The 22,903-nt window shown below is 63.3% G+C and overlaps 1 protein-coding gene across 1 annotated transcript in view; it reads right to left on the bottom strand.

The window, feature by feature from the left end:
- The window catches only part of DNAH10 (dynein axonemal heavy chain 10), a 90,782-nt gene that overhangs the window by 28,092 nt on the left and 39,787 nt on the right, over nucleotides 1-22,903 (bottom strand). Inside the window, exons 34-52 of the mRNA XM_045843105.1 lie at nucleotides 21,527-21,661; nucleotides 20,923-21,075; nucleotides 18,786-18,974; nucleotides 17,402-17,548; nucleotides 16,775-16,966; nucleotides 15,231-15,349; nucleotides 13,714-13,872; nucleotides 11,543-11,678; nucleotides 10,389-10,511; nucleotides 9,356-9,490; nucleotides 8,828-9,044; nucleotides 7,873-7,992; nucleotides 6,736-6,881; nucleotides 5,406-5,558; nucleotides 4,297-4,557; nucleotides 3,495-3,667; nucleotides 2,433-2,526; nucleotides 2,004-2,171; nucleotides 1,238-1,426 (exon numbers count right to left, since the gene is read on the bottom strand). Coding sequence (XP_045699061.1) covers nucleotides 1,238-1,426; nucleotides 2,004-2,171; nucleotides 2,433-2,526; nucleotides 3,495-3,667; nucleotides 4,297-4,557; nucleotides 5,406-5,558; nucleotides 6,736-6,881; nucleotides 7,873-7,992; nucleotides 8,828-9,044; nucleotides 9,356-9,490; nucleotides 10,389-10,511; nucleotides 11,543-11,678; nucleotides 13,714-13,872; nucleotides 15,231-15,349; nucleotides 16,775-16,966; nucleotides 17,402-17,548; nucleotides 18,786-18,974; nucleotides 20,923-21,075; nucleotides 21,527-21,661 — 3,009 coding nt within the window. The remainder of the gene's footprint in view (nucleotides 1-1,237; nucleotides 1,427-2,003; nucleotides 2,172-2,432; nucleotides 2,527-3,494; nucleotides 3,668-4,296; nucleotides 4,558-5,405; nucleotides 5,559-6,735; nucleotides 6,882-7,872; nucleotides 7,993-8,827; nucleotides 9,045-9,355; nucleotides 9,491-10,388; nucleotides 10,512-11,542; nucleotides 11,679-13,713; nucleotides 13,873-15,230; nucleotides 15,350-16,774; nucleotides 16,967-17,401; nucleotides 17,549-18,785; nucleotides 18,975-20,922; nucleotides 21,076-21,526; nucleotides 21,662-22,903) is intronic.

Below are 22,903 nucleotides of genomic sequence, written 5' to 3'. Positions count from 1 at the left end.
CGGGCCGGAGCACAGCAGGCGGTCGCGTGAGACGCCGGGCCAGGCCGGGGCTGACGGCCCCCCGGGAGTGAGGGCCCCTCGGGGGTGAGGGCCGCCCCGTGAAGCAGAGGTGCGCGTTCTCGGGGGCCATCAGGCCGTGCAGCCGGCGGAGAAGGACGCGTGAGAGCACAGCCAGAGCACGCGGGCCGTGTTCACGAAAGAGCACTGAGTGAGAAACGCAGAACAGGAGCCTCGCCGCCACCTGCAGAGGCCGCGCAGGCGAGGCGCCCGTGGGCCGAGCGAGAGCCACTGCGAGGCCCTGAGGACCCCGCCCGGTGCCGGCGGGGGCGTGGAGCTGCGCAGACACTCTGGGAAGCGAGCCGGCGGTCTCCCAGATGAGCAAACACAGAGCTGCCGGGCCCCGCGAGCCCGCGCTGAGGGGTGTGCACCAGCAAGAACACGGGCGCTGGCGTGTGTGCGTGAACGTCTGCACGGCGTCGCTCACGGCAGCCGAAGGGCGGGGACAGCCCGAGTGCCCGCCTGTGTCTGGCACCCTGTGTCTGGCAGACAAAGGGTGGCGTGTGCGCACACGCAGCGGCGTGCGGAGACGCGGGGGAAGCCTGGAAGCGCCGGGCCGTGTGAGCGAGGCCGCACCGCAGACCGGGGCACGCACTCCCGTCCGTGGGGGATGCGCAGAACAGGGTGTCCATCGGTCAGACAGCAGCTAGTGGCGTCGTGGCGGGGGCGGTGTGGGAAGGTGGGGGACAGCACTAAAGGGTATGAGGTTTCTTTGTGGGCGTGGGGCGAGGAAACTGTTCTGAAACAGACGGAGGTGACGGCTGCACGGTCTGCGAATCTACCGAGAAGCGCGGAACTGTACACTTTACATCGGCAAGGAGTGTGGCCTACCAATGCTCTCTCCGTGACGCTGTTTTCAAGGACCAACCCCGAGCACCACCCAGCACGGGCTGTGCAGCCACAGCAGGCGGCCGACCGCCGACCCCGGGGCTGGGCCCGAGCCCCTCCACCTGGGGGCTCGCACCTGACCCCCAGCCTCAACACAGCCTCCACCCCAGAGCCAGGACGAGGACTCGGCGCTCCAGCTGCACGGTCAGGTCAGTCCTGAGCCCCGACAAGCACCCGCTTCGTGCTCCACGAGACCGCCACGTCATGACCGTTTCCGGACTGCCCCAGCACTGCCTGAGCGGCCGGGCGCATCAGACCTGTTTCTGGGGTGGGGGGCGGGGGGACACCTCACCTCATAGCCAGCTGTGAAAGCAGCCAGCCTGGCCAGAGACTGCTTCCCGGAGCCCCCGACGCCCACCAGCAGGGCGTGGCCGCGGTCCATGCGAATGATGCGGTGCACGCGCGTCAGGTGCTCCAGAGCGTCGTCAAAGAGGACCAGGTTCATCCTGGTGTTGCTTTCGTTGTACTCCTCGAGGATTTCCTGAGTTTAAAAAATTCCAGGTAATGGGGAAAATACAGTAAAAGACAAGTAAACTACTGGAACACATAAATAAATAGAAATGAAAAGAGTCCCAGGGCCCCTGGGTTTGCAGAGGCAGCCTCTGTCCTTGTCCGGGGGGGTTAAGAGTGGGGGAGCCTTCTGCTCAGTGCGCGCAGCAGTCCAAGTAACTGAACCGTCCAGGTCTACGGGACCGAGCGCAGCATTCGGGACCCAGGCTCCCCTCTGCTGACTGGCTGGCTGCCAGGCTCCCCTCTTGGGTCAAGATGAGAATGAGTGACGGAGCCGGGTGAGTGGCCCCCAAACTCGGCCATGCACCGGGACCCAGGCCCCTCCCCGGCCTGATGAAGGCAGGGCCTGTGAGCCCCGGGGTCTGTGTGTGCTTAACAAATTCCTCAGGTCACTGCCAAGCACCACGGGCCCTGGGGACCCCTGGGTTAGACACGAGCCTGTGTCCTGAGCACGGACAGAGGGAGGCCCAGGGGCTCCTCCCAGATCCCCCCGCCCCGGGTGTCCCTGCAGCGCGCGGCTCCTCGGAGAAGGCGAGCCCCGCCTGCACCTGGAACAAAGCCTTGGCCGCCTCGTAGTCCTGGATGTCTTCGTAGACGCGCGTCTCCTCGTCGTGCAGCGCCATCCGGAAGTCCCCGAACAGGATCGGGTCCCTCATCACCACCTCCACGTCGTCGTGGAAGTGCTCCGTGACCAGGTCCCCAATGAGCTCTTGCACCTGACAGCAGAGGACGCGTGGGCGGCACTTACCGGGGGAAACGCCTGTGCCGGGGTCACGGGGTGTGCGTTTAATTCTCCTTCCCAGTCGCTACAAGGTACTTAACGACCCCCCTCCGACCCCCTCCTTTACAGGCTGACTCTCATTTTTAGTGTCTATTTACTACATGTACAATACATCGGGTTTCTAATGCTTTTTTCCACTCAGAGGAGAATTCTGCGGTTAGTTTTGCAACTGCTGTGTCGGTTTCGATGCACTGACCAGCTGCTTGTCCGTTTCGTTGATTAATCGGTCGTGGAAGACCCGCAGACACTCGTTCCTCCAGACCCTCACCATCTGCGTCACCGTCTGGAACCTGCGTGGGCGGGGCGCGGTCAGCCAGGGCGGCAGCTGGAGGAGGCGGGGCTCCCAGGGTGCGGAAGGACAGCATTCCGACAGCCCCGCCCCCGCTGGGCTCACATTACAAGCGGAAAATTCAGGGTGCAGACCACCGCGTGGTGTTTATGACTGACCCTGAGGCAGGGGAGGAAAGGGCATCATCTACAAACGACACTCACGGCACCAAGTGAGCATGGCTCCTGCTCCAGCTTTGTGGGAACTCGTGAATTTAAAGGCAGCACCGGGCACTGGCGGCGCCACCTAAGAACCGGCTCCATCCGGCCCCAGATCTGGAGCTTTCTCTGGTTTCTGGCAAGGAGCCCCCACTACACTCTAAAGGTGGGGAGCCTGAGCTGCCATTCCAGCCCCTCACGAGCGCCTGAGAGTCGGTGTGGGTGGGTGGAAAGGCCTTACTCCAGCAATATGATGCGGATTCATAATGGGACTCCAGCCTTGCAATGCACACAGACTGAAGCATGCCTCACTGGGAGGGCATGCGTCCGGTTTTAAAGAGAAAATCTGTACGCCCAGATGGAAGTCCCTTCTGTCCTCTGTGCCTTATCCCAGACACACCACAGAGCCGATCTGAACTGGAAACACTTCAGCCACACGAGCAAAAGGCACCATATGGGCAAATCCAGACTTCAGGACCACGACAAGAAGCCAGCAAGCGGTCTCAGCGGGGGACACACCAGTCCACATGGCCACCCCGCTGCCTCTCCTGTCCCACCTGCCTTCAGCTCAAGGGCTTACAAGGCAGCGGGCCCCATGCCAAGCATGTAACTCTTTTCTTCTTTTAACGTAACCAGAGGGACACGGAGCGATTCACCGACACACTGACTGATGGACTTCATCCGTAAGTCCCCCGTCTTACTTTCCTTGAAAGAGTAAGAAAGGCCGTTGCTCCACAGCACGCGACCCCTTCACGGCACAGCGCAAACTCACCGCTCGGGGTTGGTGAGGACCAGCCCGTGAAAGACCCGTGAGAGGTCGCGCAGGTTGAAGATGTAGTGGAACTTGGACGGGGTGGGAGGCAGGTCCTGCACGATGCTTGTGTACAGTGCCAAGGTGCAGCGTGTCAGCTGGTCGCTCACGGCCACGATGCTCTCGTGGAACACCTGGGGAAGGAGGCCGCCCTCAGAGGCCACCCCGGGGCGAGCAGAGAAGCAAGCCTCGGCCCGTCCACTCGGCGGACGGCGGGTCCTCCCGGAAGGGGACCGGGCACCGGCCGTGACACGGACGGGCCCTGAGAGCTCGACGCCCAGCGAGGGATGCCAGACACAGAGGCCACGTGCTGCGTGACCCCGTTTACAGGAGATGCCAGGCGGGGGAATCCAGGGGCTGGGGGTGCGGCTGCTTTCAGGGTAGTGAACGCATCCCGGAACTAAACAGCAGGGGTAGGGCCATAAACCACTGTGAACGGACTACATGCCACTTAATCACACACCTTAGAATGGTTACTGATCTCATGTGAGTTTTGCCGTCATTTTTACAGAGGAGATAACATATACTGAAAGAGAAACTCACCATCTGGCCTGCCTCTGCCCCCTGGATTCCCACACTGGACGAGTCAGCAGGTGGGACCCGGCGCCCGGGCTGGGTCTCACCGGAAACGCTGTCTCACAGGCCCTACAAGCTCCGTGGGCGCTGTGCACGCGGCACCGGATGAGCAGGCAGGTCGGCCCTGGGGCACCCCCACCCCCGACACGGGGCCCGATCAGTCAGACTGCTAATCAACGTCCATTACCGAGGTGTGGCCTTTCAGGATGGAGAAGTAAATCAAATGCAGAGACTCCTCCGAAGGAAACGGAACGTGGAAGACACTGAACAGCGAAATAAACCTCAGGTCCACCTCGTTGCGGCCGCCCCCGGCTTTTCCCATCGCAGCCAGAAAGCCAAGGTCTCGAATGCTTTTACAGTTCAGCTCCTTCCCGCGGTCGTACAAGTAGCCTTTCTCCAACAGCAGCTTCAGCAAGGCGATGGGCTGCTGCGTGCCGTATTCGTCCACCTGGGTTTTTCACAGAGAAGGCAGGCCACAGTCAAAGAGCAGAGCCAGCGATGCCTCTGCACCCCGCTTCCCAAAAGTCCGCAATCGTACGTTCATCTGCACTTCGCTCCCTCTCCAGCCTGTAAGCTCCACGGGGGCGGGCACTACGCCCGGTCACTCATCGCTGCACAGCACCGGTGCTAGGGGATGCTCAGTAAACACACGCTCACTGGAAGGATGGACAAGCAGGTGTGTGGATGGATGATGCCTGGATGGAGGGTGGACGGATGGATGGATGGACAGGTGCTTGGATGGATGAAGGACAGGCGGATGATGGATGGATGCATACATGGATGGATAGATCCTAGCTTTGCATACAGTCCTTCTAAAAGACAGATTTTCGGGGGGAAATGGTTCTGTAGAAATGATACAAATTTAAACGCTAGTACTAAGAAAACTTGGCAACTCTCAGGCTCTGGCCCCAGAAACACACCCACCACAGGTGCTTAGTCCCCTCCTTGGTAAGTGCAGAGGGATTCTCAGGGAGTGTCCGCCCGCCTGCTGCCCGTGTGTGGGGCGCTGAGAACAGCGCTCTCGTCGGACGGACCGCTCCCTTGGAAACCACTCGCTCAAACTCGCGCTGGGCACGGTCCAGAGGCCGCCTGCTTCACTCTTTTCAGAAACGGAGGAGCACGACCCCTGAGGAAAAGGCTCCCCGTGCAGGGAGAGCATCCCAGGAACGTGGTCTCCCAGGCTGGCTCCCCGCAGACGTTCCACAGCGTGCAGGCAGGGAGGTCACACGCACGCACGCACCGCCCACGCACACAGCACCCGGCCCTCCCCCCCCACACCCGGGAGCGTCCCCCTACCTTGGGCATGTTCATGTCGTCCATGAACACCAGGAGGCGTTTTCCCATGGGGGGCCCGTAAGTGTCTTTGGTTCGTTTTTCCACATTTGTCTCCAGATTTCTCTGGATATCCAGGGACGTGGTGCGGGAGGAGAAGCTGACCATCAACACGATCTGCAACAGAGAGAGACAGCTGCAAGAGTCAGTCAGCCCTTCCCTCCCGGTGCGGGCAGTGGAAGTTTGAGCGCGAGCCCCCACCTCTTCTACAGACTCCGGGGCCGGAGCTAACTCGTTAGGGCCAGGCAGCGGCGTCTGGCGCCGTCAGTTTAGGCGCTGGAACAGGAACGCCCCTTTCCCTCCGGCGGGCCGCGGGGGCGGGAACGAGCTGCCCTGTGGGCCTCGGGGACAGCGCCTCGGGGGGCTGGGGGGTCTGGGCCCCACGCAGTCCTAGCCAGGCGACTGCACAAGGTCGTGGAGCCTCCCCGCGCCTCGTCTTTCCCTCTGGGGGTGGTTCTAATGAGACTGCGGGGGCCGCCTCCCGGGGGCCCGCCTCCCGGGGGACCGCATGACGCCACGAGGAACACGAGGGCAGCAGCTGCAAGGCGACGAAGCAACCGTCAAACATAAGCCCGACCGCACCCGCCGAGCCTGACCGATGGGTCACGGGAGCTCGGCCGCCCTCAGTCCCCTCTCCGAACCCACTGCCGAGAGGAAGGGGAGGGAGCGCCGGGTCCCCGTGCGGGAGCACATCCTCATGCTCGGGGGGGCCCCAGGCCTCTCCCCGTGCTTCTCAGAGCCAAATCCCCGGACCCGGGGCCCCACACCTCAGGCGTCGGGATCGCCTGGTGGGCTCCTGCACTCAGTGCCCCGGGCCCTGTTCTCAGTGGATCTGGGGCAGATCAGCAAGTGCCCAGGGGATGCTGCCGGTCGACCGGAGAGCCCGCGCCCCAGACAGCCCCTCCAGCTGAGGCCCCAAGTGCAGGTGCACCGGAGCTGCACGCGTGGGAGCCGAGTGTGATCTCCCGGTGGTGACCGCGTGGGCCGTGCCTCCCTGGGCCCGGAGGCACCGGCGCCGAGTCCCTGCCCAGATGACAGGCCCTGTGGAGGGTGCTCCGGAGCACCGCCCCCCGTTGCCGGGCTCCCCAGGCCCGCAGCTCTCTCTGGCCGTGCACACCGCAGCCCCCCCACCCCGTGCCCTCCGCAGTGACAGCCCGAGAGCTCGGCAAGCCACGTCTGCACGTGCCAGGATGTGGGCGAGCGTGCCCCCCCATGGGCAGCCCAGCCTGTCCTGTGAAGCCCATGGGCGGACACCCCCGCTGTCTCCGGCCCGGTCAGCACCACGCGGACTCACGTTGGTCTCCTCGTTGAGGTTTTTGAGGAAGTTCTGCGTGGTGGCCGTCTTCGAGGTGCCGGACTCCCCGACCAGCAGCACGGGCTGCTTGATCTTCACCATCTGCTGCAGCACCCAGGTGAGGCGGGTGGTGTCCACCGTGTGAACTGCGGAGCACAGCACAGACGGGGCGTCACGGGGACGCGGGGGTGCGACGGGGACGCCGGCGAGTGAGCATCGGTGACACGGAGCTTGGCAGAAACTCACAGATCCCATAAAAAGTGTCAGCGGAAACCTGACCCGTGGCCCAGGTACAATCTTCTCAGAAGCTCACTTCCCCAACCGCTGTCTTTAGCCACTCTGTGGAGGTACGACGTGTGCCCACGAAACCCCCCACTGTGAGGGGGCGACTTCCCAAGGCTGCTCATCCCTCAGGCCGTGGACCCAACGCTGTAGTCCAGGCGCAGACCAGTCAGGCCCGCCCCCTGCTCCCCAGCAGGGCCTCCCTGCTGCCCACGCCCCTGACGAACCTGCAGGCCCCGCTCTCCTGCCCAACCACCTCCTCTGAAGAGAAAACAAAACCTTGAATTTGGGCCTGGCTCGCTCCAGCACTGGCAGTTTTTAATTCTGACTGCTTCCTGAGACCCTCACTCTCCATGAGCCAGCGCCGGACCCTGGTTGTGGGAGACCGCCAGCCTCTCTGTGATCTGAGCACCCGGGCGGCGGGGAGGGGGCCGCCTCAACGTGGCTCTGGGGGAAACACGCAGCTGCCGAACACGGCTCACAGGGCAGCGGCGGTCGCAGCACCCCCGGCCTCGTCCTCTCCTCTTTTCGTCCCTCCGGCCCAGACAGCAACGGGAGGGGGATGGAGCCGCACCCAGCCCACCCTCACCCTCCCCCCCTCACCCACCCACCCGTCAGACCGGGCCTGCCGCAGGAAGAGAGTCGCAGACGGGAGAAGCAGCCCGGACGCCGCGGCCCCAGAAGAAGTCCGAAGCGCCACCCTCTGGGCAAGGCCCAGGTCGCGTCTCCGGTCTCTCCCCACTGCCGTCAGGGTGGGGCCCCGGGTGCCAGAGAGACCACGGGTCCCCGTCTCCCCCTCCCGGACTGAGAGCCGCACACTCTCCCACCAAGGACAGGGGCTCGGGCCCCACTCACCCAGGATGTCAATGAACTTCTTCTCACGGGAGTGAACATACGCGGGCACTAAAGCGTTCCACGGGATCCATCTCCTCTGGTCGGGGTCAAAGTGGAAGTCGTACAAGGTCGGGAGCTGGCCTGCAGAACACAGCGGTCCACTCCACATGGGTCACAGGTGTGGAAACACGCCGTCGGCCCTGCCTGCACACGTCTGACGCGAACTCACGCTCCCCGTTCCCAGGACGGCAGCCGCACCGGGGGCTTCCCACTCCCACCCTCCCCGCTCTGGACCGACTCCGCTCCCTCCCTGGCAGAGCTGCACCGAGCGGTGTGAACCACCCAGCGGTGTGAACCACCACCGCCCGCCCGCCGAGCCCTTCCCTGGGCGCGCAGCAGCGGGCAGGCGGCTCTGGCCCCGACTCTGAGCCGCCGGTGCGCTGGGCGGCGGGAGACAGAGACAAGCACACAGGCGGTCTCAGCACCAAGTGCCGAGCTCTGAGGTGGGCGGCAGACGCCCCGTGAGGCGTCTCGCCGGGTGGGCCAGGGGGGAGACTGAGGGGCACTGGGTGCGGCAGGGGGTGTGGAGAGCCTCGGCCCACCCCTGCACCCACACGCTCCGTGCCGTCCTGCCGGTGGACGACAGGGGTGCTGTGCACACCCAGCTTCGGGAGAAGGTCCTCATGCACCCCCCTCCCACGTGGGCTGCCGCGCCACACGTGCCGGAGCCGGCGGGGCAAGCGGGGCTCCTCGAGACAGGCCACCCGGAGGGGCTGGGCTGCCGCCGCAGCAGGTCACGCACAGAACTTCCCCTGAGGGTACCGCCGGGTGCTCTGACCACTGCCCGCTCCTCCACGGAAGCAAACACGCTGGAAAGCCCACACACTTACAATGGAAAAGCAAAGTCAAGGTCGCTTCCTCTAAAAACCAACCCCAAGTATTCTGAGCAGGAGAACAGGCAACCCCCGGTTCCCACCTGGCAGTTCCCCGGGTTTGGCCCAAACCCCGTCGGCATCGGCGGACGGCAGAGAGGCGAGACGTTTGACACACTCGTCGAACCGGGCCCGGCCGTCGTCCAGCAGGGCCGCGCCCAGGGAGCAGCACAGCGCCTCCAGGAAGTAGCACTCCAGGAGGTCGGGGTCCTCTGTCTCTCCTTCCAGGAGGGCGTCCAGCACCCGGGTCAGCTGGGTCACCTGGTTCACGGGGAAATGCCCGGGTCGGCCCCTGGAGGCCCTCACACCTCCCCGCCACATGCCCACCCGGGGTCAGCTCTGGTTCTAAAGTCCCGGGACCCCAGTCCCGGGGTCCGTCACTCTGAACCCCCGGCCCACCCTGCTGGCTCAGACAGACGGAGCGCATCCCGCACAGGGTCCCACAGGGCAGTGCTGTGTCTTCCCCATCACAACCCGCGACGTGATGCCTACACACCAGGCATCTCTGTTCCCCCCACGCACCCACCCACCCAGGGGGAACATTCTCTCGGCCAATGGGGCCCATCTCTCACCATGTTCAGGTCTGTCTGAGGAACTATCATCTTCAGCTTTTCTCCCTGCCTTCCGTCCACCAGGCCCTCCACGATCATGTCAATGAGAACGGGCACATACTTCTCAAAGAGATTCTGCAAGCAGCTCTGGTCCGCCTACCAAAGGCCAAGCGCCGAGGCATTTTCAGGGCCCTTCGCCTGCGCTGCAGCCGGCGCAGGGCCCCTCTCCCGGCCGAGGCACCGATGGCCCCGGGGCCGGCGGGCCCCGACAGCTCGTTCCCATGGGACCGCCTCCAGCGGTCCCCTCACGCTTCCCGGCCTCGTGGTCCTCCTACGGACACACCCATGTCCCTCGGACATGTCGTCATGGTGTCCTGGGTGTGGTCAGGCCACAGCCTTCCCACAATTGTCCCATCTACCTCGGTGCCTTTCCATGAAGCCCACTGCTAAGACAAGACACACTCATGCGGAGCAGCCACGTGACACACCACAAGGTTCGAAGTGAAATGAAATCATCGCATTTCCACGCCCAACAGGCTAGGCGCTCCGCACGCTGCTGTCACCCAGTGAGCAGAAGAGGAGGGGCTGGGCGTCTCCTGGAGACAAGTCTCTGCGGAGCCGGGCGGGCCGGACCGGGGCTGCCCCCACAAACAATGAGGCCAGCCGGGCCCGCCACCGGTTTTCGCACATGAAGTTTCCCTGGTGCACGGCTGTGCCCGTTCACACCCCAGCGGCAGAGCTGAGCAGTCACAGGAGAAACCACGGGACCCACCGAGTCTGGAGTCCCTCTCTGCGCCCCGTATGGAGCAACCGCGCCCGTCCCTCGTCCAGACGACCGGAACCGGCAGCTCTCTCGCTGGCTGCAGGTCGTCTAGAAACCCAGTAAACCTGCCCTCCTTGCTTTTGTCCAGTTTACTGACAGCATTAAGTGCTCAAGGTCATGACAGGCCAAGGCCAAGGTCATGGGCTTCAACTACAAACACCTGTCTGGGTGATGTTTATCCAACTGCCCACCACTGCCACCAGCTGTAAGCTCATTTAGAAGCAAGCTCACCTTGTTTTGTATTTGGTTGACCCACTTCTTCCAGTACGGCTGGTACTTCAGGTTTTTAGGGTCCACGTAAACCATCCCGCATCGAGACACGGTGGCGGGGGAGGCGTACTGCAAGTCTCCGACCTGGAGGAGAACGAAGACCACGCGCGCCTGCAGCTGTCAGCACCTGGGCCGCACACTGAGAGGTCTCCGCTCGTGCGCGTTGTCACGGCGGCAGAGAACCCAAGTCACACTCAGGTTAGCACGGCTCTCGTGAGGCTTCCAGCCGAACGCTCGGGCTCATCGGGGGAGACCGTACATCTCGGATGCAGAGCCTTTTAAAGTTCCCTGTTGCTATAAAATGAATGTGAAGGCTAACAGGCTGCAGAGCACCCGACAGAAACCGAGAAGTACAGAGGGGAAAATGAGCTATCCAAAATCGCACCACCAAGAAACCCGTTAACCCCTCTTCTGTCGTGTCTTTTCCGCACAGCGGGGGTTGGGCATGGTAAAACTCGGCACGTGTGCGCCCAAGGCAGCGACCCGAACACACCTGCCCCTGTCCCAACAAACAGGACGGCAACAGGCACGGCCGCGCCGGCGCAGACACGCTCTGGGCCCGCGCCGAGCTAGCGCGACGGCGAGTCTCGGGCCCACGGCTGCAGGACGGGCGCAGAGGGCGCAGCAGAAAGTCCGAAAAAGCGAAGGGAGGAGGGAAGCGAATGGTGCGAGAGGAAAAGCAAGGCGGTGACAACTCCAGGCCAAAACGAAAGGCTCTGGAGAAACGTGAACGGAATCGCGGCATGCTAGCCGGCTCCACGGCAGGGACGTCCGTGTTCCAAGCAGCGTGCGTGCTGGGTCCGGGCTCCACGGCCTGAGCGGCGCCGGACTTCGAGGGGGAGGCAGGCCGACGGCATCAGTCACCAGCCGGCACCCAGACTGGGCGGGGGAGGGGGCGGCTCGCTGAGCTCCTCGCGCGCAGAGGCCGGGGCGGCAGGGGAGGAGCGGCGAGCTCAGGGGCACAGCGAGGAGGGGGGAGGGGAGGGGGGATCGAGGGTCAGACTCCTCATGACCTCTTCTCCACCCTTTGAGTTTTCCGTGATCACCTGCACTGACTCCCACTTTAATGAACTGAAAGAGAGACATTGAGTCAAGGTTCCTTTTCTACGACTTGCCTCAAAGAGCAGAGCACAGTGTGCCTGCAGCCGGATGCGCTCGCCGTTGGCCAGGGTCAGCAGCTTGTTGTCGTCCATCACGGAGTTCATGTTCTCCACCCACAGCGCGTCCACGTCGCCGTCGAACAGGATGTACCTGCAGCGACCGGGGACGGAGCCACGGCTGTGGGCCCGGCTCCCTGCGGGGGGCTCCGGGCAGCGCCCCGTCCCTGCTGCACGGCGCCCCCAGGGCTGCCCGGCCAGGCCCCGCGACACGGCCCTCTGCTCGGTCCCGAGGTTTGACCCGGGAGATGAAGAGGAAAATACATAAAAACTGAGTTAACACCAACTTTTAAGAATCAGGCAACTGGAAGGTCTGACGACACAGACCTGCATGCCTGCCTGGGGACAACATGCCAGTGCCCCTTGGGGACAGAAAGTGTCACAGTTGACCTCATTCTTGTCTTTTCCTCAGTTACTGCTGAAGTCGACCACTGCTTGCATGAGTTTCCGGGGTACAGCCAGCAGTTACGCTTACGTAGTTCACACAGTGGCCCCCACGGTGAGTCCACACCCACCTGGCCCAGACAGTTGTTGGGCATTACTGACTACGTTCCCTGCGCTGTATTTTAAGTTCCGTGACTATTCTGTAACACCTCGTTCTTTCAAATCTGACACTGTACATCAATTATTCTCTGTCACTGATTCCGACACCTCGCTTTCTAACGGTAAAATGAAGAGAAAAGGGGAGTATTTAATATACCCACGTGTGCTGGGTTCCACCGTGGCCCCTCAAAAGGTATACCCATCTGGGACCTGTGAACGTGACCTTGTGGGAAAAAGGTCTTCGCAGGTGTAACTAAGTAAGGGATCTTGAGGTGAGATTGTCCAGAGGGCGCCTAGTCTGGTGACCAGTGTCCTTACAAAGGGGACACCTCTGTGAAGATGAAGGTCCCCTGCGAGGAGCACTCGCCAGGGACGAGCCCCGCCCCTCACACAGCCGCAGGACAGTTACCGAGTCGGGGGCTCAGCCCCGGCGGAACGCTGCTGTCCGGCGCCCGAGCCGCACCCAAACTTCGCCAGCTGTCCCCACAGACAGAGAGCCTCCGTTTCACCGTCCTCCGTCCTCGCGGGGAGACGAGACCCAGGCCCCACCGACAGAGGCTGAGGCCACCAGGGGACGGCGTGAGGAAGAGGGCGCTCCTCCCGCGGTCTCCGGTTACCTCCTCCCAGGCTGCTCATCCACTGCGGGGAGAGCCTGACCCCACCTGGCCCCACCGTCCAGAGTGAAGACCGCCACCGAGGGAGGTTCGGAGGAGACACGAGGACACCACGCCAGTGCTGCGAGGCTGCTGCGCAGACGCACAGTCCGCTCCCACAAGGAGGATGCGCCCCACGAGCCCCAGCCGGAGCTTTCTGTACAGCAGCTGGCATGCAGTCTTCCGGAACATCAAGGCCGCAGAAGAAGTCAAAGGCAACCCGACGAACTTCGGGAAGTTTGAGGACACCGAGGAGACAGGACGCTGAGTCCAGTGCCAGACCCCGGGCCGACCCGGAGCTGGGGGAGAATCACTGAAAAGAGGCTGTTCCACAAGCGATTCGCTGAGAGCCGGGCGCTTCTTTCCGGTGGTTTTCGTTAACGGGTCGGAGAGCGCAAAACCAGGCCCGTCCCTGAGCTCACCTGAGAGGTGTCACAGGAACAAATGACACCAGGGGAGGCTCTGACCCGACGTGCCGACAGCACTCCTGCTCTCGGCTTTGCGCCACCCCCACCGGCACAGCGTGCCGTGATGGGAGCACCGCAAGCGTCACCAACTGCCTCTACTCGTGAGAAAGTGCAGCTTGCGAGGGTGTTCTAGCCCTTTCCGTGCCACTTCGCTGCCCTCCCTTGACTTCCGTGCCACCCGGGCAGCCTGGCCTGGTGGCTGTGTTTAAGGGCCAAGGGTCCGACAGCCCAAGTTCTGACCCCTGCCCTCGGGGCAGGGCCCTCACCTGCCCTAGGGCTCAGTGTCCCCTGTGGCAAGCTGGGGACGCTGGCAGGTGAGGGGCTGACCGGGACAACACGTGAAGACCCAAGACGGCACTGGGCGCGTCGCGAGCTGAGGGCCCGGTCCCTCCATCTGCTCGTGCGGAGAGCCTGGCCGACTGGCCCCCACCAGCGCGGGCGCCCTTCCCGGCCGACAGGCACTCACTTCCGCTCCTTCTTATCTGTCGGCTTGTTGATCTCCCTGAAGATGTTGGACAGCACCCCGTCCGTCCAGTCTCGCGTGGTGGGGTCCAGGATGCCGTAGAGCTCGATGACACTCACGGCTTTGGGGTTCAGGATGTAGAGCTTTGTGGTCAGCCCAAGCCTAGGTCACAGGAGAGGCTTCAGGGGGGCTGCGTGCGCCCAGAGAGCCACTCGGGCCACCGCGCAAGGGTCACACGTTTTGGATCTAATGTGACATTTGGGACGCAATCCACACAGACTCTCCCCTGGGCTCCCCCCTCGCTGCAGGGAACCGCCCTTCACCGAGACCACGGCCCCCACACGAGTGAGGTCTGAACCAGGGCTTGGCTTTGCCTCTGGAGGACTCGGAGAAGCTGACTTTCCTATGTATTGCAATCCACATCTATTCCATATTCATGCATGTGACCGGCTACATAAATGTTTCATGACTGGGGTGCGGGAGAGAAGTCAGTCATCGGGACAGCACCCTAACATTTAATCCTTCGTGTTTACAGGGTGACCGCTGCTCCGCACTGACTTCCTAAATCACGTGGTCAGGGTGCTCCCCACAAAAACACCTGTGAGTTCCCACAGTGCCGTGGGATTAGCTCGTCTACAGAAAACTAAAGTTCCCAAAAACCACAGTTCGTAACTAATGAAACACAACAATAAAAGTAACAGTGGCACACACACACACACACACACACACACACACACACACACATTCGTGATCGCCCTGAAAGTCAGCTAACGAGAAACGAACTGAAGAACAGAGCACGGGACGGCCCCGGCACAACCCGCTTCGACCCGGAGGCCGCCGCCCACTGGCCCTCCCGTGAGGAACACCAGCAGTCGGAAGTGACCGTCGCTCACCGGGTCTTACAGGCTGTCTGCACCTGTCAGAGTCCCAAGCTCCCAAGGCCCGACCTGAGCTTTGCTGGGACGCTGGCGTCACACACAGCCTTTCTAGAGTCTGGTTATTGCCCAGGAGAAGAGCGAGGAGCCGGAAAGCCCGTGCCCCCTCGGAGGGCAGGGCAGGTCCCTGCGGGTCTCTGTGACTCGGTGCGCGGGGTCCCCGCACACGGAGCCGCACGGCCCCCCACCCCACGGCAGGGCTGGCAGGGGTGAGGCGGGGATGGAGGGGGCGCTGTCTCCGGGCACGCTGCTGCCGGAAGTGCTGTGTCAGGACGGGAGCCCTCACTTACTCTAGAAGAGCAATCTGAACACCAAGGGAGCAGGACGTCAGTTAACTTTTCAAACACCCTCGTGAGACAGTCTGGGGGACACTCGTTCCGTTCAGTCTGATGCACAAGTCACCGTCCTGACTTTAAAACGCGTGCGATACACCAGCCACGAAACAAGTCACAGTGTGACAAGGGTGAAGGGGTGTTGGGACAAAACGCACCCCCCAGGCAGTCAGAGAGCAACGAGGGACAGGGGGCGCTGCCACCAACCGTAGCGCAAGGCCACCCGGCCACCGCCCCACGGGGTCACACTCACTTGGTCTGGGCCTGGCACAGAGCGTTAATGACCACGGACTTGCCCCCGCCCGTGGGCCCCACCACCATGGTCGTGTGGCGGGTCAGCATGGTCTCGTACATCTGAACGACTTTATCCACCTGCGGGACAGAGTGCAGAGCTGGGTTCAAACCACTCTTTCTTAGACAGCTTCACGGACCTTTAACTCACCTCCCCTACAGTTCACCCTCTGAAAGTGGACAAATCGATGACTTCTAGTGCGCCCGAAGGCTGCGCTCCGTGTCACTGCCTGCCGTCACCCACTCCCCACGAAAGACCCTGTGCTCACTACCCGTCTCCCCCAGCCCCCTCCTCCGGCCGGGTGCCCACTCTCGTCCACCCTCCGTCTCTGCCTGTGCGGGGAATGACGTCAGTGGACGCGCACAAGAGAGGCGTGGCCCGTGTCCACCCTGCAGCAGGCGCCGGCGCTCCGCTCCTCTTCGCGGCCGAGCCAGAGTCCACTGGGTGGCCGGGCCACATTTTCTTTACCCATCCACCCCCCGTGGGCGTCTGCACTGTTTCCCCTTTCTGACCGACTCTCGTAACTGACACTGCCGTCCACTCCCGTGTGGATGTAACTCCTGGCTCCCTACGGGGAGACCCCTGGGAGTGGGCGGACCCCTGGCACGGGGCGGTCCCAGGACGACCTCCACGAGAAGCCGCCAGACTGTGCCCCACACCGGCTGCACCGCCGGGCGCCCTCGCCAGAACACGCGCCTCTCTGAACCACCGCCTCCAGAGGAGAACGTCCCGGCGGGGCCGGTGCAGGGAGCCCCCTGACCCGTGTCCAGGGCCGCTGCCCAGGCCCGAGGCCTCTGAGCAGCGGGGCAGCTGCGCTCTCGGCAGAACGCCCCGGCAACCACGTTCGGCTTCACGACGGCACAGACGCCCCCCCAGGCTTCAGACGGTCGGCGCCCCACCAGCCACGCCTCAGCTCCTCGGTGAGTGTGACTCCGGGGGCGGGGACGAAGGGCTGGGCGGGAACAGTGGCTGGTCAGGCCCCCAAACACAACGCTGGTGTCGTCTGACCACATTATGCCAAACAGCCAGAGCAAAGCCGGAGGGCGGGCCAACCTCACGACAGAGGGCCGTCCGGCCTCAGCCAGGAGGGAGCTGCGTGCCCGGCTGTGACTCGAACGCGCCCGGCAGACCTACGCCGAGTGAGACGTGCCGGACGCAGAGGGACACGGGCGGCACGACTGCTCACGCGTGAAGCACTGCGAGGAGTCAGACTCAGGGAGAGAGAGAGCAGGACGGGGTTCCCTGCGCTGGTGGGGGACACGCGGGGAGCCAGCGTTCAGTGGGACCGAGTCTCGGTCTGGGAAGACGGAACAGTTCTGGGGACGGACGGTGGTGGCGGTCGCACAGCAAGGTCAGTGTGCTTCACGCTACCGAATAGCACCCTGAAAAGCGGTTGAGACGGTGCGTTTTGTGTCGCCTGTACTTCGTCACAATGTCTTCAAAAGTCACTGGCAGAGATGGAAAGGACACGGCAGTCAGTGAACCCCCCGTCCCAGCACTTTTACCTGGACAGGCAGGATGATGAAGCCGTTCTCCTCGAGCACCTGCTCGACGGCGTCGTTGAAGTTGGGGTACCGGACCCGCGGGCAGTCAAGCCCGGGAAACAGGTCAGAGATCAAACCCAGGAAAAGAGGCACGTCTTCGAAGACGAACTTGGGCAGGTTCATGTCTCGGAGCGCCCTCATCAGCACCACGTCCTGGGCGGAAGGAGACGCAGGCTGAGGGCTGGCCTGGACGCCCTCTCGCAAGCAGGGAGTGGGGCGTTCATATAGAACCCAGAGTCAGACCCAGAGCGCGACACCCCCGTGTGCAGCTCTGGAGCGACGCGGGCGCAGCTGGGCCGAGCGTGGCTGAGCTCCCACGGCACTCACGTGCAGAAGCAGCACGACCGTGCCTCTCGCTTCTCTCACCAGGGGGAGGGGAGTCGTGTGCGTGCGTCCGCCCGAGCGGCGAGGGGCTGACTGCCGCCGCCGAAGCAGCGCCAACCCGCTCCACAAAGACACTGAACTTGACTGACAGCGGAAAGTCACGTTAGAAGAAAACAGATGGAATGCAGGCCAGAGCAGCGAGTGAAACGGCAGCCGAGACAGAAACGCTCCCCAGGGCACCCCGTGCCTCCGCACGGCCCTCACCTCCTTGAGCTCCAAGGAGCCCCTCTTCAGCTCCCCCGCCATGACCAGCACCGACTTCAGGGCCCGGAGCCCGAAGTCGTAGTGGTGCTGCTTGGAGAGCTGCTCCCGCGCCAGCTTGTACAGAACCGTCATCTTCTTGGCCAGCATCTGCGGGATGAAAGGTCGTGAAACACAAAGAAAGGAAATGACCAAAGGTGTCCGGACGAAGCTGCTCTGCAAACAAGCAGACGCCGCCGCCGCCGGCAACACCAGGACGGGTCCCTGGCTTTCCTGCCTGCGGCGGGCGAGGAGAGAATGTAGAGGAGCGCCGGCCCGGCCTGCGTCTGACGGCTGTCCCTGAGCGCAGGGGAGGGTCTCCCCCGCCTTCCTGCCAACGCCCGGGCCCAGCCGGAGCTTTCAACCACAGCCGTCACGCTCCAGAAATGCGCGTGCTCTTTATTTCCGCCTGAACGTACTATGAAAGCTCCTCCTGTACCCGTTTCTGAGGACAACTCAGCCACCTCGGCCACACCAAGGACTCAAAGCTGCCGGTCCCCAGGGTGCACGGGGACCTGGCTCACGGGGACCTGGACCCACAAATGTCACCCCTGTGCTCAGAACCCGAGCAATGTAACAGGCAGTGAGAGCCTTTAAAAGATGTGGGAACGCAACCTCACAATCCTTTATGTTCAAGGTATCTGCTATTTTGTGCCTTTACCAGAACCTCCTGCAAAAAACATTTGTGCGTATTTTATACATACTTTAAACAGTGACAAAAGACACACACACACACACACACACACACACACACACTTACAGCCACGTATCCTTGAGGGAATGAGGCTGAGTGAAGGAAGCCGCCTCTGAGAGTGACACACAGTGTGATCTATGCACCGATGACAACCTCACAGTGACAGCTACAGCGGCACAGAATGACCGGTCACTGCCAGGAGCTAGGGCTGCTAACGCCCACTGCTCACACAGAGGGAAATGCGGGGACAGTCCCGCACCCTGCCTGTGGCTCCGGTCACTCTACAGGCATGATAACATGGCACGGAGCTGCACACCCTCTGGACAAGGTAAGCCCCGGGGGTGCCCCAACCGAGTCCCTGCTGTGGGGGAAGCATGTGCCCGCCGCAGTCCCCGATTCCGACGGTGCGCTTCATTCAGCGTGTGAGACCATAGGTGTCATATCCGGGGGAGGCTGGGGGAGGGGTGCGTGGGACTCTGCTCTGTTCTCGCCCCTTCTTGTCAAGTCATCACAGAATAAAAGTTATAATTTTAAAAAGAGGGAGAGGGAGGAGAGCGGCGAGGCCGCCCGGAATGAGACGCCCGGGGACCAGTGTGGGGGTTGGCATGGGGGGGTGGCACCGGGGGCACGGGGGATGGGGGAGGGCGCGCTCACCTTGGCCTGCAGGAAGCCCTCGGAGAAGAGCATGATCTCGCAGATCTGCCTCATGTCCGGCACGATCACCACCACCGGCCGGAAGAGCGCCTTCACCGACTCGGGCAGCTCCGTGCGGCCCGCGTAGCCGGGGTTCATGGTGATGAAGATGCCCATGCGCGCGTCCAGCGAGATCTCCTGCCCTTCAAACTGAAGAGCAGCAGGAAGGGGGGTCAGGCCGCCGGCCGGCCCGGTGCAGGTACAGGCAGAGGAGGCGGTGCGGCCCTGTGATCCCACGGGCACCAGGCAGTCCTTGTGCCGATGGCCTGGGTGTCCGGGAAACGAGCCTCGCCAACCCCCAACCTGACCTGCCGTCCCAGGTCGTGCCCCTTGAGAAGCTGCTCATGGTGGGGCGATTCGAGGAGCTGTGTGACCCCTGGCAGGTCACCGAACCTCCCCGAGTGCCAGTGTCCTTTCCTGAAGGTCGTGGAGGCCCGGTGAGACGGGGCAGGCCAGGGAGCCGTGCACCCCTGTGAGCTGTCACACTGCCCCCGTCCCTCCTCCCCAGCCTGGGGGCCTGGACGCAGCGTGGCTCGCGCTCCCCCAGACCCTGCCCGCCACTCAGGGCGCCGCCCTTCCTCCCCCAACGCCCAGGCACGTGTGAGCTGCAGCCCCTCCCCCTGTCAGCCTCGAGCCCGCGGCTGAGTCTCAGCCACCGCGACTGCTCTCAGTGCCGGGAGTCCGCTTCTTCGCTTCTGTCAGCGGCCCGCCTGAGACAAAAGACAGAACAGCGCACTCTCGTGAGGAGGCCAGGCTGCCTCAGCGACAAGAGGGCAGCCCAGCGGTTAGCCGATGCGCCCCCCACAACAGAGCTGACTGTGCTGACGTCCCCACCCCTGAGCAGCCCACCGAGGACCGACCACCCCGAGATGACAGGCGGGCCTGCCCTTGAGCGCACGGCTCTAGAAACCTAAACGCGCGGCGGCAGTGAGGTCTCCGCCCCCACAGGAGCAGCAAGCTCAGCCCCAGAATACTTCGGAAGAACTCCCTGAAAGAAAATGCGCCCAGAACCTCTACTGGGACCCTGAATGTCTAACAGTGTCCAGCTAACGTGACCCCTGGACAATGACAGTGAGCCCACTGAGGTCTGGGGAGATAGCAGGGCTGCCAGGCCGCAGGGGCGCCCACCACAGAGCCGTCGCCAGACCGAGCCGACGTCGGGTCCTGAACCACCCCCGTCCCCACCCCACCCCCCACCCAGGAGGCTCTGCGGGGCCTCCAAGGACGTGTAGGCACGCTCAGGCGAAGAAGAACAAAGGGCAAGAGAGGGCAGACAGGGATGGAAATGGTGTCACAGCGCATGGCGTGTCTGTGAAGCGAGTGGTTTGCGGTGGCCAAAGTGTAGGGCACACGGGGTCAAGGGCAATGGCAGCAGCGGTAGCAGAGCATGCTGGGACCACAGAGGACCCCAGCGTGGGGAAGCGGCCCGGCCCCTCTGGGCCCCACTGCCAGAGAACCCGCCCCTGGGCCACCCACACCACGGAAAACCGCGCTTCCCCGGGCTGTGGGCCGGTCAGTCCGAAGTGGCCTCACGCGGGCTCCTCAAAGCCAGGTCTGAGCGTGTCTCCTGGGACCCAGAGAGACTAGGGAACTCTCTCCAAGTTCTCTAAGTTGGCCTCTTCACCTTGACCACCTTCAAAATCGGGCTCGCTGTCAGGCCCGAAGTGCCCCAAGTATGAAGGCAGAACCTCTTACTCCCTGTTACAATTTCTGTTGAAGACACTCTGACTGGCTGGAATGTTCATCTTTTACGTCATTTTCCCCAAATACGGGAAGTCACTCAGAACATTTTTTTCCTTTAAAGAGCATCACTTCTCTGAAAACACTGCTCACTTGTCTGTAACGACTAGTTACCTGTCTGGAGCTAGTCTGAAGCTCTTAGAATATTGAGATCCTCAGTCATCGAGGCTGCTGACAACCTTGGGAAACCCAGCCATGCCACCCAGAACAAAGTCCATCAGATCCTCTCCCGCGGGAAGCCTGGCCGGGACCAGCCCCCTCCGAGGCTTCGACAGCAGAGCCCGGCGAGGGTCCCTGTGGGGACAGGGAGGACGGGGCGGACGTTCACAGGGCAGGCCTCACCTGGAACAGGCCTCACCTGGAACGTGGCGAGCTGGTGGATCAGGGCGTTGCGGATGGTCTGGATCTGGGACGAGATGACCGAGAGCACCGAGGCGTCGATCCGGTTAAACTCGTCGAAGCAGCCCCAGGCCCCGCACTGTGCGAGGCCGGAGAAAATCTTCCCCACGGCCTAGACAGAGGAGACGTCCAGACAAGGGCCGGTGTCCATGAGAGCTGCAGGCGGCGCCCCGACGGAGACGCGTCCCCAGCGAAACCAGGCGGCCCTCAGGCGGCCCTCAGCTGGCCCGGGGGATGGCCTGCCCCCGCCGCCCGCGAAAGGCCTCCCCGGCGGTAGCCGACGAGTCACCGAAGCAGAACAGGGGCCGCTGAGCCCGAGCGCTGCTCCGTCGTCTCTGCCGGCCACTCCCCTGGCTCTGGCAGCTACGTTCAGGCCCCCGCTCCACCTGCTGCCCACATGGCAGACACACGTGAACCCCAAGACTGGCATGGTGAGAGGTTTTCTCCACACTTCCCCGGCTCCCCCACGTCCCCACCGGGGGGCACATGCCGTGGGTCCCACAGCACCCCGCCTGTGCTCTCTGCCCACTGACACGGTGCCGGCAGCGACACCAAGGCCTCACTTTGTAATCCATGCCTTCGCCGCAGTTGGTCACGACACAGAGCAAGCCCAGGGCTTTGGCCAGATCCTTGGTGGTCTCGGTCTTGCCGGTGCCCGCTGGGCCCGCAGGGGCCCCACCCAGGTACATGGACAGCGCCTGTCAAAAGCCAAGCCCAAAGTGAGGCTGTCTGACTCACCGCGGGGCACAGATGTCACGTGCCGGTCCCACACTGGGGGGGCAACAGACGTGAGGCACACGTGCGTGGCGGCGGACAAGGTCGCACTCGCCTTCCCGACACTCACCACGTGCAACGTCCCTGCCTCTCCTGAACCTCGACTGACCCCTCCGCCCATCGTGAAGGGCCAGGCGGCCCCGGGCCGGGCGGTGCGCCGGGGGCGGTGCCTGGGCCGGGAACAGCGCCCGGCAGCTCCGGAGCCGCGGCTCACGGGCACACGCACATCTGTGCGTGGCGCAGTCGTCTCTGCCAAGGGGAGGTCTGAGCCTCTCTCTCCGGACCCCAGCACTGGCGCCTGAGCCCTCGGGACACCCTGCCCGAGAAGCGTGGCCTTGTTTATCTGGGGACCACGGGCCACGCACGACAGTCTAACAACGTGACCGTCGGTGGGCCTCCGGGTCGCGTGGCATCGGCCTGACTTCCGGGGATGCTGGAGGCCACGGCCAGCCTTCGGGCGGTCAGTCACGTCCGCATGAGCAGTCCCAGCTCCAGCCCTGGCCCCCAGGCTCGGGCAAGCCTCCCGGGGGCAAGAGCTTCCACAGCTGTCACTGCCGCTGCTGGAGGAATCGGCGCTGCTTCTCCGGGCCCTGCCCCACGCCTCCTCCTGGCGCGGATTCTGACCCGTGTCCCATTGCTACAATGAACTGCGACCTGACCCCAGGAGAGCTGTGAGCCCTTGTAGCCAATTCCTGACCCTGAGGGTGGTTTCAGGGGCTGCCTCCCCTTCAGCAGCCCAGTCTCGGACAGGGACAGTGAGGTAATGCCCCAGGCGGAACCCCCTTGGAAGAGCTTGAGGCAGCGATCCCCTTTGCCCTCTCGCTCGTGTCCTGGGCTGCCATACCGGCCACCACCACCGGGCGGGCGAAAACACAGGAATGTACTTGTCCACAGTCCTGGAGGCCGGAGGTCTAAGGCCAAGCTGCTGGCCGGGCCATGCTCCCTCCGGAGACTCCAGGAGGGGTCTTTCTTTGCTTCCGCTGGCTCCGGCGCTCCGGTCCCTGCCTCCGCCTTCACATCACCTTCCGGTAGCTCTGTGCCCTCCCCCCTCCTTACAGGGACGCCAGTCACTGGCTTAGGGCCCTGGCGCAGGACGTTCTCGTCCTGGTCCTTAACCAGTCACGTCTGCAAAGACCCCGGGTCTAAGTGAGGCCGTGTTCTGCGGT

This window comes from Phyllostomus hastatus, unplaced genomic scaffold, assembly GCF_019186645.2.
Source record: "Phyllostomus hastatus isolate PE091 unplaced genomic scaffold, TTU_PhHast_1.1 phas_contig_1162, whole genome shotgun sequence".
Classification (NCBI taxonomy): Eukaryota; Metazoa; Chordata; class Mammalia; order Chiroptera; family Phyllostomidae; genus Phyllostomus; species Phyllostomus hastatus.
Note: the sequence above shows the minus strand (reverse complement) of the source record. Positions and strands in the feature narration are given on the sequence as shown.